Here is a 14,691-nt window from a genome sequence, read left to right as displayed (position 1 = left end):
CCAGTCCCCAGCTCCACAGAAGTCTTAAAGGGACCTCAACTTACAGCAACATAGTCCACAGGATAGGCATCCCACAGGCAGTGTAGCCTTTAAATTGAGGCACAGAACAAGCAAGGCAGCTGCACACTGGTCCAATGATCACAGAGCGAGAGACAAGAAAGACAAGGCTCATCAAGCCATCCATCTCTCCGCCCCTCAGTCAATCCCACCTGCGTTTATCAGCCAGGCTGGCACAATAAACTATCTCAGTAGGCAACTGGACATCCCCTTACTGAAGGGTTGTAGGGAGGAGATGAGCCAGTCAGGGTGCAGGGTAGCAACAATGAAACATAACTTTCCTCTAGCTCTTAAATGCTTCCTCCCCCTGACTATCATGATCCCAATTCTACCTTATAAATCTGGCTAGACCAGAGGATATACATTGGTACAGATAGCAACTGGAAACACAGGGAATCCAGGACAGATGACTCCTTCAGAACCAGTGGTGAGAGTAGCGATGTCTGGAGGGTGGAAGGAATGTGGGGTAGAAAGGGGGAACCGACTACAAGAATCTACGTATAGCCTCCTCCCTGGGGGCAGGACAGCAGAGAAAGGGCAGGGGAGTCATCAGTGTAACATATGACAAAATAATAATAATTTGTGAATTATGAAGGGTTCATGAGGGAGGGGGTAGTGGGGACGGAGGGGGAAAATGAGCAGCCCATATTAAGGGCTCAGGTGGAAGGCAAGTGTTTTGAGAATGATGATGGCAACAAATGTACATATGTGCTTGACATAAAGGACGTATGTATGGATTGTGATGGGAATTGCATGAGCCCCCAATAAAATGATTAAAACACACACACACATACACACACACAGAAGATAGCATACAGTGAACTGCTATAACGCATTTCAGTAGTGATTACAATTCTTAGCAGCATAATCTTCAGTATGTTACATCACCTTCTGTGTCTTTCTGATCTGTAACACTGGAAAGCTCAAAGCATATACACGTCATATGTTTGAGCATTAGAAAAATGCCTGGCATGTGGAAATCGCTCAAAGCGTTGCTAATATTTTTTCGTTTAAACACAGAACTGTGCTTTTAATCTTAAATAAATTATCCCCTTTTCTTTTTTATGTTAGAGTGTTTTCAAATATTAAGAAAAACCTGAAGTTTCCAAAGAGATCAATATGGATGCAACATTTCAGAACATGGGGAAAAATATTTCATACATTAGGGATACGTTAAATTTAAATATTATTTTACAATATTTGTTCCTCAAAGCTTCAGCTTCCTTCAACTCATCAATATTTTATATTAAGCAAACTTTCCAGTAGATAACTGCTTTCACTGGCTAAGACTTAAAACATCAAATTATATAACAAAATATTATAATTTATTTTTCAAAACTGTGCCTATCTACATGGATGTAGAGAAATTATTTTTGTAAAGAATATATAAACACATATATGTGATGTTTGTGTGTTCATGGTAAATACAGCTATCAGACTTAATGTTAGCACACAGCTGAAATGAATAGGCAAAGAATTGCATTATATCATTTATTTTCTTGAGAACTTTTTAAAATTACAAAAAGGAGTTGCTTATTCTGTTTGACCGCAAACCACATTTAATAAGAACTCGTCTTTCTACACTAGTCTAGTGTTAAAGAAAATGCTAGATTAGTTGAATATTTTTCTATACAGTGTCTACTTTAAGAGTGATTGAAAGTCATTGGAATTTCCAGCTAGAAAATGCCTTTCTTAATGAAAAAAAAAAGAAAGAAATATATATATATATTGATGACTGTATTTTAAATGTTCTCAAAATAATGTAGTCACAATTACATTTCATATAAATCTAGATAATACTCATATAGTAATAATTTACAACAATTTTAAATTAATTTAGCTTCCCACAAAGATGGAATGTACTATGGACTACAAAATGCTTAACGGGTGAAAGCAAGCAAGCAAGCAACCAACCAACACAACTTGGTTTCTTCAATAATATTTCTTTTTTTTTTTAAATACTTTTATTGGGGGCTCTTACATCTCTTACCACAATCCATACATTCATCCAGTGTGTCAAGCACATTTGCACATATGCTACCATCATCATTTTCAAAGCATTCTCTTCTTACTTGAGCTCCTGCTATCAGGAAACTAAATTGGGTCCTTAGTTTCCTGAAGATTCTCAAAGAGGTCATGATCTGTTGAAAGAGTGATTTGCCTTGGGTAGAAGGGTTGGGTTTATTTATTTTTTTAAGAGCTTATGCCATGTCTTTTAGAAAATGTTAGAGGTCATAAAATGTAAGTCAAAATTAACTTCTCCTAATACAGAAATTAGTATGAGGTTGTGCTGGTCTAAGACTGTGGTAAAACTCTATGTTTGTACATACTTATGTCTTTCTTTAGGTCACTGATATTTTGTTGTTAGGTGCCATCAAGTCAGTTCCAACTGATATTGACCCTGTGTACAACAGAATGAAACACTGCCTGGTCCTGGGCCATCTTCACAAGGGTTCTGAGCCCATTGATGGAGCCACTGTATTGATCCAGCTAGTCAAAGATCTTCCTCTTTTTCTGCTGCCTCACTACCTTACCAAGCATGACATCCTTTCTGCAGGGTTTGGTCTCTCCTGATAACATGTCTAAAGGATGGGAGAAGGTCTCACCATCTTCTCCTCTAAGGAGCATTTTAGCTGTTATTTCTTCAAAGACAGATCTGTTAATTCTTTAGCAGTCCATGATACTCTCCATATCCATGGCCAACACCATAAACCAAATAAAACTATCCTTCTTTGATCTTCCTTATTCAATGTCCCACGTTCACATGCACAAGAAGTGAATGAAAGTACCATGGCTTGGATCATACACACCTCAGTCTTCAAGTAACACTCTTGCTTTTCAACACTTTAAAGAGGTCTTGTGCAGCAGACTTACTCAATGCAATGCATCATTTTAGGTCCTGCCTGCTGCTTACACGAGCATTGATAGTGGAGCCAAGCAAAATGAAATCCTTGACAATTCCAATCTTTTCTCTATCATAATGTTGCCTACTGGTCCAGTTGTGAGGATTTTGGATTTCTTTACATTGACTTGTAATCCACACTGGAGGCTGCAACCCTTGATCTTCATTATCAAGTATTTCAAAGTCCTCCTCAATTTCAGCAAGCAAGGTTGTATCATCTGCGTATCACAAGTTGTTAATAAGCCTTTCTTAAAGCTTGATGACGCATTATTTTTTATAAAATCCAGTTTCTCTGATTACTCAGCATAGAGATTAAGTATGGATAGGATGTAACCCTGATTTTGTAACTTTTCCTGATTTTAAACCATGCAGTATGCCCCTCGTTCTATTGATACAATTGCCTCTTGATCTAAGTATAGGTTCCACATGAGCATAATACAGTGTTATGGGGTTCCCACTCTTCTCAAGACTATGCATAGTTTGTTATGGTTTACACAGTCAAATGCCTTAGGATAGTCAATAAAGCACAAGCAAATACTTTTGTGATATTTTTGCTTTCAGCCAGATCTGAGATCAAAACTTGTGTTCCATATCCTCTTCTGAATCAGGCCTGAAAGCCCCATTAATGTACTGCTGCAACTGTTATTGGATAATCGTCAGCAAATTTTTATATCTGCGTATAAGAATACTGTATAACTCAAGTATAAGCTGACCTGAGAATCAGCCACAGGCACCTAATTTTTACCACAACTACATTAAAACTGTGCTGAAAAACACGGCTTATGCACGAGTATATAAGGTAGTTGGAATCACTCATGTTATATATTAACAGTAAAGATATTATTGGTATGTTATACAAAATTTCTGAACTTGTTCAATATTTGTTCAAATATCTATTATGCTTTTTTTTGTGTGTTTGTTTTCTTTTTCTATTTCTGATCTTTATAAAATAGTGTTGTTTTTTTAAAAGAAATGCAATTATAAATCATCTTTTTAATGTACAGAGGTTCTAACATCACATAGCTCGCCTTTAGGAAATATAATGTTCATGAAAGAATTATTTTATAGAATGGTTTCAAGTAAGCACTTTCATATCCTGACTGATGGATTAAAAACAACCAACAACTAGTATGATTTTAAGGAAAGCAGTATCCATCTTTTAACAGCTAGATATAACAATTGGGCTTTAAAAAACATTATTATTACATTCTACTATAAAGGAAGAAAAATAAACATAAAAATATTGGTATTTAATAAATTCATGCTATGTGTCAGTTGGGAAATAAAATTCTCTAATTTCTAACATAATCTTAAACATTTAAATTATATTTGTTCTTGTTATTTGTTATTATTCAATTGATCAGGTTAGACTCTAAAGGATTTTTACAAGAGCCCTAATATATAATTTTTTAATTTCAATGAATTATAGGGATAAGATATCCTTTTGCAGTACATGAGAGAATCTATTCCCACAGTTCCAAAAGTGGGGAAGGGGGAGGAGGAAATGCTATAAAACAATAGGCTCTTTTCTTTTGAGTTGGTTATCCAGTTCCAAAGGGCTAAGGAAGGATTGACTTCTGTCACCAAATGTATTGGGAAAGACAGTATACAGTTCAAATAGGGGAAATGGTATGGTAATGAATCACATGAGTGATAGAAGAAATATACATATATATACATATATATGTATGTGTGTGTATGTATATATATATATATAAAACACTGTACTTCTGAGTCACCATGAAATATGTACACACACACACACACACACACACACACACACACACACACTATCCTTCCCTAAATATCTGTCACATAAGCCTCTCACTTTTTAGTTATTTCAATTCTAATAGGGAGAAACAGGATTTTCCCAACCACTGAACAGAGGAAAAAAACCTGGGCTCTCAGAAATGTTCCTGTTTGAAATGTTTTAGGGTTCCTGGCTTAGCTGCTGAATTCAGTAAATGGGATGGTGAAGGTGGTTTATGAAGAGAACCTCTGTCAACTCCACTCACTGTGGTCCAGGGATATAACAGATGAGGGGTAAGAACAAAAACAAAATAAACACAAATTCTTATTACTTAAAGAACCAGAGAATTCTGATATGTTCAAGGTTCATAGCCTAAGATCCTAATAATGGATGGGCTTTTGAAGATGTTTTCATTTTAGTTAAATTAATGGAGGTATGTAAAAAGGAGTTGCTATGGCAATTGAGGAAACTTTCCATTTAAAATACAAATATTGTGATGAAAAGTCATGATTTTTAAATATCTAGTGTGTTCTGTTGAGGCTCAGTTTACTTTTAAAAATAGCTGTTTTAAAAGCATAAAAATATATGTCACGTGTGCAGGAGACAAGGAGTTCAAATTCATTCTCTTTGAAATAATAGGAAAAAAATAAAAATAACTAATAGAGCCAAAACATAATGATCAAATATGATGAGAAATCAGGAAAACAATCCTCCCCCTAATAAAAAGCACTCCAAAATAAGTTATACAGTCCTGTCAGAAAACAAAGGAAATGTGTAGAAACAAAGAAAAAGGGTGATCTTAAAACAATTTTTATTAACTTCCTTGAACGTTAATAATCTTCTTTCCTTTTTCAGAAGAAAGTCTATTGGGAACCAATGAATTTATAAAACAAATGTTTGAGGTAAGATTCTCAATGTTTTCTTCCTAAGACTAGGAAGAAGGTAAGGGTGTCTGTTTCTCAACATTTCCAGTCAACTCTGAACTATAGGTTTTAATCAGTGTGAAGGAAGAAAAGAACCAATCAAAGGGATCCAGACCAGAAAAAGAAAAGAAAAGCTGCCTTTATTAGTAGGCAACATGATCCTTATGATAGCTTTGCAGATGACCATCAGCATAGTGCTAAACCATCAGCATAGTGCTAATTCCCAGAGGGCAGAGGTCAATGACATCCTTGTCCTTCTCCCACTTCTCCTTCATTTAACACTAGCCACCTACTCCCTCCCCGCACCCCCCATTTATCTCTCATTTTCTTTCTTTTTTTTTAGGGGAAGGTTAGTTGGTATCAACCTCCCAGGAAAGTCTTTTCTGGACTGGTCACCCCGCCCGACCAACCATACTAAATATTCCAAGGGCTAATTCCACAGAACCAAGGCTTAAAAGGTCACTTACTTAGGATATTCCTAGGTACTTTTGTACCACATCATTTATGGAAAAAATCCTATGACGTTCAAAAAATGTTACTAGAAATAATAATTGATTTCATAATACTGCAGGACTCAACACATTAAAAAGTAATTTTTAGTTTTATGTACTAGCAATAATCATAAACTGAAAATTTTAAACTGTAATACAACATAAAACTTTTTTAAAAAAGATTCATATGTTAAAAGTTGTTTATTCTCTTCAAACTGACCTACAGATTCTATGTAATCCTGATCACAACCCCAGTAGGCATTTTTAAAGACATTGATAAGCCAATTCTAAAATTCATATAGAAATTAAAAGAATACAGATCAACTAAAATAACTTTTAAAAGAAAAAAGGATGAAAGCTTGATACCATCTAATGTCTAGGCTTATTCTAACGCTAGAACAACCAAGGGCAGACACACAGCTTACTGGTCAAAGAACAGACACATAGGGCAACAGAACAGAGCAAGAAGTTCAGAAACAGACTCACATACCGCCTTCAAGACGTTAGTAGAAAAGTGGAATTAAAAGATAATATATTTTCCACAAATTTTTAAGCCCCTTTGAAAATACATGGTCAACTGATTTTTAACAAAGATGTAAAGACATTTTCATTGGGGAAGAGAATGGTCTTTCAACAAATAGCTTTAAAATAAGTGGCTATTCATGTGCAATAGAAAAATATATCCATACCCTGAACCCTATCAAGTTAACTCAAAAGTATGATAAACCTAAATGTAGGCCCTAAACCCATAAAACATAGAAAAATATATGTGATTTTGGATAATGGATGTATTAGTTCTTAAATATAAGAGCATAAGAATAAGCCACAAAATAAAAAATGAATAAATTAAATTTCCTCAATATTAGAAACACCATTTAGCAAATGAATAGACAAGTCATAGCTGGGAGAAAATATTGGCAAAGCACATATCTAATAAAGGACTTATATGTACATACATAGGGGGCCCTGGTGCTGGAGTGGTTACATGATTGGCTGTGATAGCACTGTCAGCAATTCAAAACCACCAACAGTTCCTTGGGAGAAACACTGGGCTTTCTACTCCTATAAACTGTTACAGTCGCAGGGAGTTACTATGGGCAGCACTGACTTGATGGCAGTGAGTCTGGAGTTGTTTTTTTTAATGTACCTACATAAAGTTAGTATTAGTTGGAGTAAATTTGATAGCCAACTGACAACAAATAATACCAACAACAAAAAGATCATCAGCATCAACCAGAATACATAAAGAATATATATAAAGAACTCTAAACTCAATAATAAGAACACAAACAAATAATACAGGAGGGGCAGGTTTGAGTTCATTTCATCAACTGATATATACAGATATCAAAGAAACACATAAAGAGATGTTCAACGTTATTAATCACTAGTAAAATCCAAAACAAAACCATAAAGAAATACCAGTACAAACCTCCTAGGACGGGCTAGCATTTACGAGACTGGCCATGTTTAATGTTTAAGAAGATGGCTAAGAACGGACACTCTCATACACTACCTGCAGGAATATTATATGGAACAACTACATTTCAAAATATTTAAAATTTGGCAGTGTCTTAAAGAGTTCAACATACAACTACCATATGAATCAACTATTCCTTTAAGAGAGAAATGAAAATATATATTCAAACGAAGATTTGTACACAATATGTCCATAGTACTTTTATTTGTCATGGTGCAAAATCAAATAGAACCCAAATATCCATCAACAGATGAAAAAAAATGGGTGAAACAATTGTAATACAGCCATTCAATGTAGTACTACTCAGCAATAAAAAAAGAATAAATTACTGATAAGGGCAACATCAGTGAATCTTAAAATCACGCTGAGGTACAGGCAGCAAAAGAGAAAAAGTATGCATTGTATGAGTCAATTTATATAAAATTCTATAAAATGAAAACTAGCCTATAAAACTATGAAACAAAGATCAGTGGTTGCTTAGGAATTTTAAAGGGCAAAGAAGGACAGGAAGGAGGGATTTCAAAGAACAAGAACACTTTTGTGTAAGGTGGACATGGTCATTATCTCGAGCATGTTAAAGGTTTCCTGGGTGTGTGTCAAAATTTATAAAATAATAGACTTCAAATGTACAGTTTATTTTTTAATGTACAGTTTATTATATGTCAATTATATCTCCATAAAGTCATTAAGCATTTTAATAGTGAAAGTGATATGAAAGATTAATATGTGAAGCTCTCCATTGTACTCTTATAATCACTGAATTGCTTTGATCAGAGTAAACTTAAGTATAGTCCAGAAAATGGTAATTTCTTTGAAAATTTGAATGACATCATAAGGAGAAATGCAAAAAACAAATGAATGAGTCATAGTCACAATATTCCTATCTGTTTTGCTATGTTGATGGTATTTGCAAGTCTTTGGTGGGTTCTGAACAGCTAAAGTATATATATATGAAAATCAAACTGGGAATGAATAATCAATCATACCTTGATTTGTGCAAAGGGTCTTTCATAACCTCCAACATAGAGAAGGCCAACATTCTGAGGGAGTAACCTGCAGAGAGAGAGAGAGAAATATCATTTATAACATTTTCTTTCGTAAAAGTAAATGGTATAAATATAAAAATTTGCATAATGATAAAAAAACTGGATGCTATGGAGTAGATTCGGCTGTGTGGTGACCCATGATGAACAACAGTGATTTATAGAATTTTCACTGGCTGATTTTCAAAAGTAGATTTCTAAGCCGTTCTTCAAGACACCTTTGAGAAGATCTTCACTTTAAACCTTTCAATTAGCACCTTACCCAACTGCACCATCCAGGGTATCCATATAAAGAATGCATAGTGTGAAAAATTATGTATCTATGTAATTATTTTTATCTTTTGCATTATGAGATGGTAACAAAGAAATATTTATGTTTCAGAAAACATTAGGTTAAAAAAAAGCACTTAATAAGAATAAAAACTTAATGCAGAACACCTTAAAAGAGGCTTCAAAAACTGTGAATTCTGTTATCTTTCATAATTATATATATACATATATATATAGAAAATCAATAAAGATTCAATTCAAAAAATTTTATTTTATGTTTATAATATGCACGGCAACAAACCTAAATAATTTAGCCCCAAATCTAACATGTGAATGTAATATAAAAGTAATTTTTACCACAAAGACAGCCTCTGATAAGAACGATAATAGTGGTTTTTATTAATGGGAAAGTGGTAGAGTGAGACGTATTTGCTATGGAAGGCTCTGTAAAAGTTGCAATAGTTGGAATCTAGGTTTAGCCTTAAAAGTTAAATAAGGTAAACATAAAGTTTTAAATAAAGGTTTGAGAATGCAGAGGATTTGACACAAAGAGTACACAAGTATGGCTACAGTAAAAGAGAATAATATAATTATTATTAGATAATAATATAATCTAATGGGTGATAAAAATCTAAATGAAGTTTGGAATTGAACATGAAGGTCCTCAAAGGCCATACACTTTATTCTGTAAGCACTATGGAGTTATATTTTTTAAAGATTTATCTATAAACACAATAAATGCACATGGAAATAAAAAGTCATATAGATGGATAAAATATAAAGTTTGTAAAGGTTACTTTTTCTGTTTTATCTCTCCCTTCTGAGTCCCATTACTACAAGAGTCACCATTTTTTAGTACACTGAAATATTCTGATTGAACGCCATCATTAGAATTGCACTTGTGCAAATTAGTAGTGGTGCTCTGTACTGAAAGGACATAATTATGGTGAATAGTCTTGGTTCTAATAAATCTAAATATAAAAATATCTTTTACCATAACCATCAATAAAATGGTTATCAAATGGTCCACTTTCTTAATGGACATCGTGAATAAATGGGCACAACTCTAGTTTTAACGCTATTGTATACAAAGAATTAAGAGAACAAAATGCCTATACTTCTTGCCAATAGGCCAAGATACTTCTCTTCAGAATCTAGTTAGTTCAAGCCAGGTAGCAGTATTCTGATCTCTCTCGACAACTCTAAATCAATTGCATAAACCAGAGAATATACAGAAAGTAAAGAATCATAAATTCAATTAAATGGAAAATCTTCAGTGTACATTACTGATGTAATCATAAAAAATAGGGCATAAGATTATTTTAACTGTCTCTTTTAAACTTACTGTCTTCAAAACTTTCTTTTAATAATTGCAGGATAGGCATTTCTTCATAGTTTAGCAACTCAGAAATGAGAATGCCTCTGTCCCGCCACGGTATCTTATAATCATTGTCGCCAATTGGCAGTTGTAAAGTGATTGTGTGATTACTTTCCATTTGACACCTTCTAATAAGATTGGTTGAAATCAACTCAATGGCAATGAATTTGAATTTTTCCTTTGTTGGTAAAATTAGAAAGGCGCCTGGGTGGTGCTGCTGTCACATAAGAGATTCTGAAAGGTCTACAGTTCAAACCCATCAGCCGCTCTTGGGGAGAAAGATAAGGCTATCTGCTCCTATAAAGATTGACAGCTTCAGAACCCCTATGTAGGGTTGATATACATTGGAATTGACTTGATGACGCTTGGTTTGGTTTTCATACGATTAGAAGGAGCCTTGGTGGATTGAGATAGTTTATTGTGCCAGCCTGGCCGAAAAACACAAGTGGGATTAACTGAAGGGCGGAGAGATAAATGGCTTGGTGAGTCTCGCCTTTCTTGTCTCTCGCTCTTTGATCATCGTACCAGTGTGCGGCTGCCTTGCTTGTTCTGTGCCTCAATTTAAAGGCTACACTACCTGTGGGACGCCTAGCCTGTGGACTGTGTCGCTGTAAGTTGAGGTCCCTTTAAGACATCTCTGGAGCTGGGGACTGGCGGTTGGTGACCTGGCTGGCAGTTGGTGACCTGCCTTGTGATTGGCTGCTGTGCTGAGATAACCTAACTCTCTCTAAAATAGAAGAAGATCTGGCAGCAGACCAGACTTGAAGGACTGCTAGTCTCTCACAACTCTCTCTCATGGGAGTGAGTTGCATTGAGCCATTTGTAGTGCTTTATAATTTAGCTGTTTATTTCTTGTATTATATATTTATCTGTATGTGATTTAACAGTTAATTTCTTGTTATATATGTAATTATCTTTATAAATAAATATATTAAATTATCAGCAATTTGGTTTTCTCTCTCTAGAGAACCCTGTCTAACACAGCGGTCCTGTAGGATAAGGATTGGGCTGTTAACCACAACTCACCATCAAACTCACCAACAGCTCTAGGGGGAAAAGATGAGACTGTTCAAGATCTTTCATCTTCAAAACCCTATCAAAGGCCACTATGAGTTGGAATCAACAAGATGGCAATGATAGGTTAGATAGTAAGATTAGAACCTTAGTGGGTTAAGTGTTGGGCTGTTAAATCCAAGGTCAGCGCGTCTAACCCACAAAAGCTATAAAACTCCTTAGTGGAAATCTGCCCTACAGGGTCATTGTGAGTCAGAATCGACTTGGTGGCAATGAGTAGTACGGTTAAAAAGAGCCCCAGTGGCACAGTGGTTAAGCACTTGGCTGCTAGCTGAAAGGTTGGTGGTTGGAACCCACCCAGCAACTTCACATGAAACCCAATAGGGTCATTATACTCTATACATGGAGTCAGCATGGCACCTAACAATGGCACCGAACAACAATAGTAAGATTAAAGGGGGCACTGATACAATGTTCAGTGGTAGAATACCCTGGTAGTGCAGTGGTAATACACTTTGGGGTGCGATCTGCAAGCTCTAAACCTGCAGATTAGAAGTTCTAAACCACCAGCCGCTCCCAGGAGAAAGATGGGGCTTTCTACTCCTGTAAAGAGCTCTGGGAAACTCACAGTTCTACTCTGTCCTACTGGGTCAGTATGAGTCAGCACTGACTTGACGGCAGTTGAGTTATGCATGAGATCTAAAGCAGATTACTCCTCACAACGCACTTCAGATAGTGCCACCGTTCTTCTGTCAGTGGAGACTTCAGTGTTGCTTAGATAGTGAACAGGTTTCAGTGGCGAATGACCAGAGACAAAGAGTTAGCAATCTACTTCCCAAGACCAGTTGGGAAAAATCCTTCAGATCACTAGAGTTCAAGTTAATCATAGCACAGACTGGGCAGCCTTTTGTTCTGTTGTGCATGGGATCTGCCATGAGTTGGGGTTAACTCAATGGCAGCTAATATTAAGAAAGCACAAGCTGAAAACATTTTAGAATACATAAAATATGGTAGATCATTAAAGACTTAAAACATGTTAATAGCTGATGAACATCAACTAAACATCCTGAACTAAGCCAAATGAGCACAATTGCTACTAACGTTTGAAATTTAAGTACTAACTTGTAATAGTGCATTTCAACATGATTGAAGGTTATAAACATTACCAGAAGCATTTTTCACTGGATGCAAGCAGGAAGTATAGGAAATATCTTCAAAGCACAATAGTGAAATGATGGTCCTCTTAGTTATCATATGATGAGACATTCCAACCAACAAAACTTTAAATGTCTCTGAAATCACAGCTATATTGCAAATATTAACTCACTGCCATTGAGTCCATGGAAACTCAGTGCCCTTTCTGCGACTCTTAACGAAAGCTGAACTGGGAATCTTGACTTAATCTTTCTCCTGCAGAACAGATGGTGAACTATTTGAATTGCCGACCTTGCAAATCACAGCCCAACACCAGCAGGGCTCCTATTGCAAATATTAGCTAGTTATATAGAGGAGTGATCATTTATTTCCTGGAAAAAATGCTCACAGCAAGCTTGATAGCCCCTTTAAAAGCAGTAATAGTCTCAGTCCATATAGACAGATTTTAGAAAAGGAACAGAATAAAAGCTGGCTGTCATTTACAATCAGTATATGCCTCTAATTACCAAGCATATACATTTCAGAAGTTTTCCAGTATACTCTTTTGTGTGTCCCCTCTCTTTAACCTCCATATCTAATAACCAGCCTTCCCTAAACCAAGATATTTCTTAAATGTATCCACTGGATCGACATGCATATTTCACTTTTTAAATACTGCTTTCTCATTTATGTGCCTTTTATTACTCACCATTATATTACCACCTTCGTTTGAGTGGGTTTTAATGTGTATCATAATTTAAAGGTTTGTTATGCACATGATAATGATTACTTTGAGAACGGAATTCCCCACAAAAAAAGGACAATTTTTTAAATCTATTTTTATCTTTCAAAAAATCATTTTGCCAAAATGTACACATAATTATTGGTAAATAATAGGCAGCATTCTGTCATGGCAGGGTACTTGTGTACATTACAGCAATCAAACTTTGAATCTCTGGAGTAAAACATTAAGTCAGAATTGATAGATATATTTTATATGTATAAACTCATAATAGGAACCTTGACTCATTTAGTTCCAAGAAATTGTTCTGCCCTAAAGTTATGGGCATTAATATAACCTTCCACAGATGCTAACAACCCCTAAATTATATGCTTGTAAATAAATGCTTCTGTAATAAGATCATCAAAAAGGATGCTTTTGGAAAGTAACAATAAGGAAGAAGTATTATTATGGTGAAGTTAAGTGTTTAAAGCTTTTCAAAAAATAAAGACATGTAAAACTAATGCTACTTTTGCTTTCAATTTCCTAAATATAAATGTCTCCTTGAGGAGACACACCCAAAAATTGTTCCCAGGAAAGTGTCTTACAAAGGTGGGATGTGGGGGGAGATTTGTTGCATAGCAGAGTGAACATTATTTAAAAGAATATCATTTTCCATATTCATGGCATTTTAGATATAGAAAAATGTTTTTAAAAGCAAAATGAGCCTATAGTTCTTTTTCAAAAGCTTAATCAAAAGGAACTGTTCTGTTTAAAGACCATTTCTATAGTATCAACTACCAGATATTTTATATTTTTAATTGCATGAAATATCTTGAAAGAGCTTACAGTATCTTGAATATGGATTTAAATAAAATCATAGTTTTAGCCAAATAGCAAATTCTCCATGTATGCAATAGATTTTAATTCCCTTAAGATGGAGTCAATGGCATAATTTTAAATTTGAGAAAATACACTTTATTGAGACCTATAATATCGTTTTTGAGACTTCTGGTAATACATCCATAAAAGAAGTATATGCATGCCCTTTCCACACAGTGCCATCGAGCTGTTTCCAATTCATGAACCAAAGGGTTTCTGAGATTTCAAATATTTAAGAGAGCAGACAGCCTGACCTTTCTTCCACAGAGCCACTTGGTGGTATTAAATCACCAACCTTGCAGTTAGCAATCCGACACTCACCCAACAACACAACCATAACTCCATTAGGTCCACATCAACTTTAGATGACTAAATGAGGGCATTTACTATTATCCTTAAGTGGCTTACCATACCCTACACTTTTCTGGTTTACTTTCTAAACTCTAATAAAATACTCTAGAGTCCCAACTCTTTTGTCAGAAAAACAGAAAAAAACACAAACTTAAGGAATTTGTAGGTCAGTAAAAGCAAATTAATTGAAATGACATTTGGCTAAATGACATAAAGGCTGACAGATAAATCACAGAATAAATAAGACCAGAAATGAGTAAGTAAGATGCTGAAGTAAGTAATAGAGAGCTTGGAA

At 35.1% G+C, this 14,691-nt stretch overlaps 1 protein-coding gene across 2 annotated transcripts in view; it reads right to left on the bottom strand.

Annotated features, from left to right (window-relative positions):
• Positions 1 to 14,691, bottom strand: part of RNGTT (RNA guanylyltransferase and 5'-phosphatase) — a 279,701-nt gene that overhangs the window by 56,280 nt on the left and 208,730 nt on the right. For both annotated transcript variants that reach the window (XM_045294543.1, XM_004696250.4), the window contains exon 14: positions 8,590 to 8,656. In XM_045294543.1, coding sequence (XP_045150478.1) covers positions 8,590 to 8,656 — 67 coding nt within the window. The remainder of the gene's footprint in view (positions 1 to 8,589; positions 8,657 to 14,691) is intronic.

The sequence above is a fragment of the Echinops telfairi genome, unplaced genomic scaffold (genome assembly GCF_000313985.2).
Source record: "Echinops telfairi isolate 266 unplaced genomic scaffold, ASM31398v2 ScPeMD7_3533;HRSCAF=4204_0, whole genome shotgun sequence".
NCBI classification, from domain to species: Eukaryota; Metazoa; Chordata; class Mammalia; order Afrosoricida; family Tenrecidae; genus Echinops; species Echinops telfairi.
Note: the sequence above shows the minus strand (reverse complement) of the source record. Positions and strands in the feature narration are given on the sequence as shown.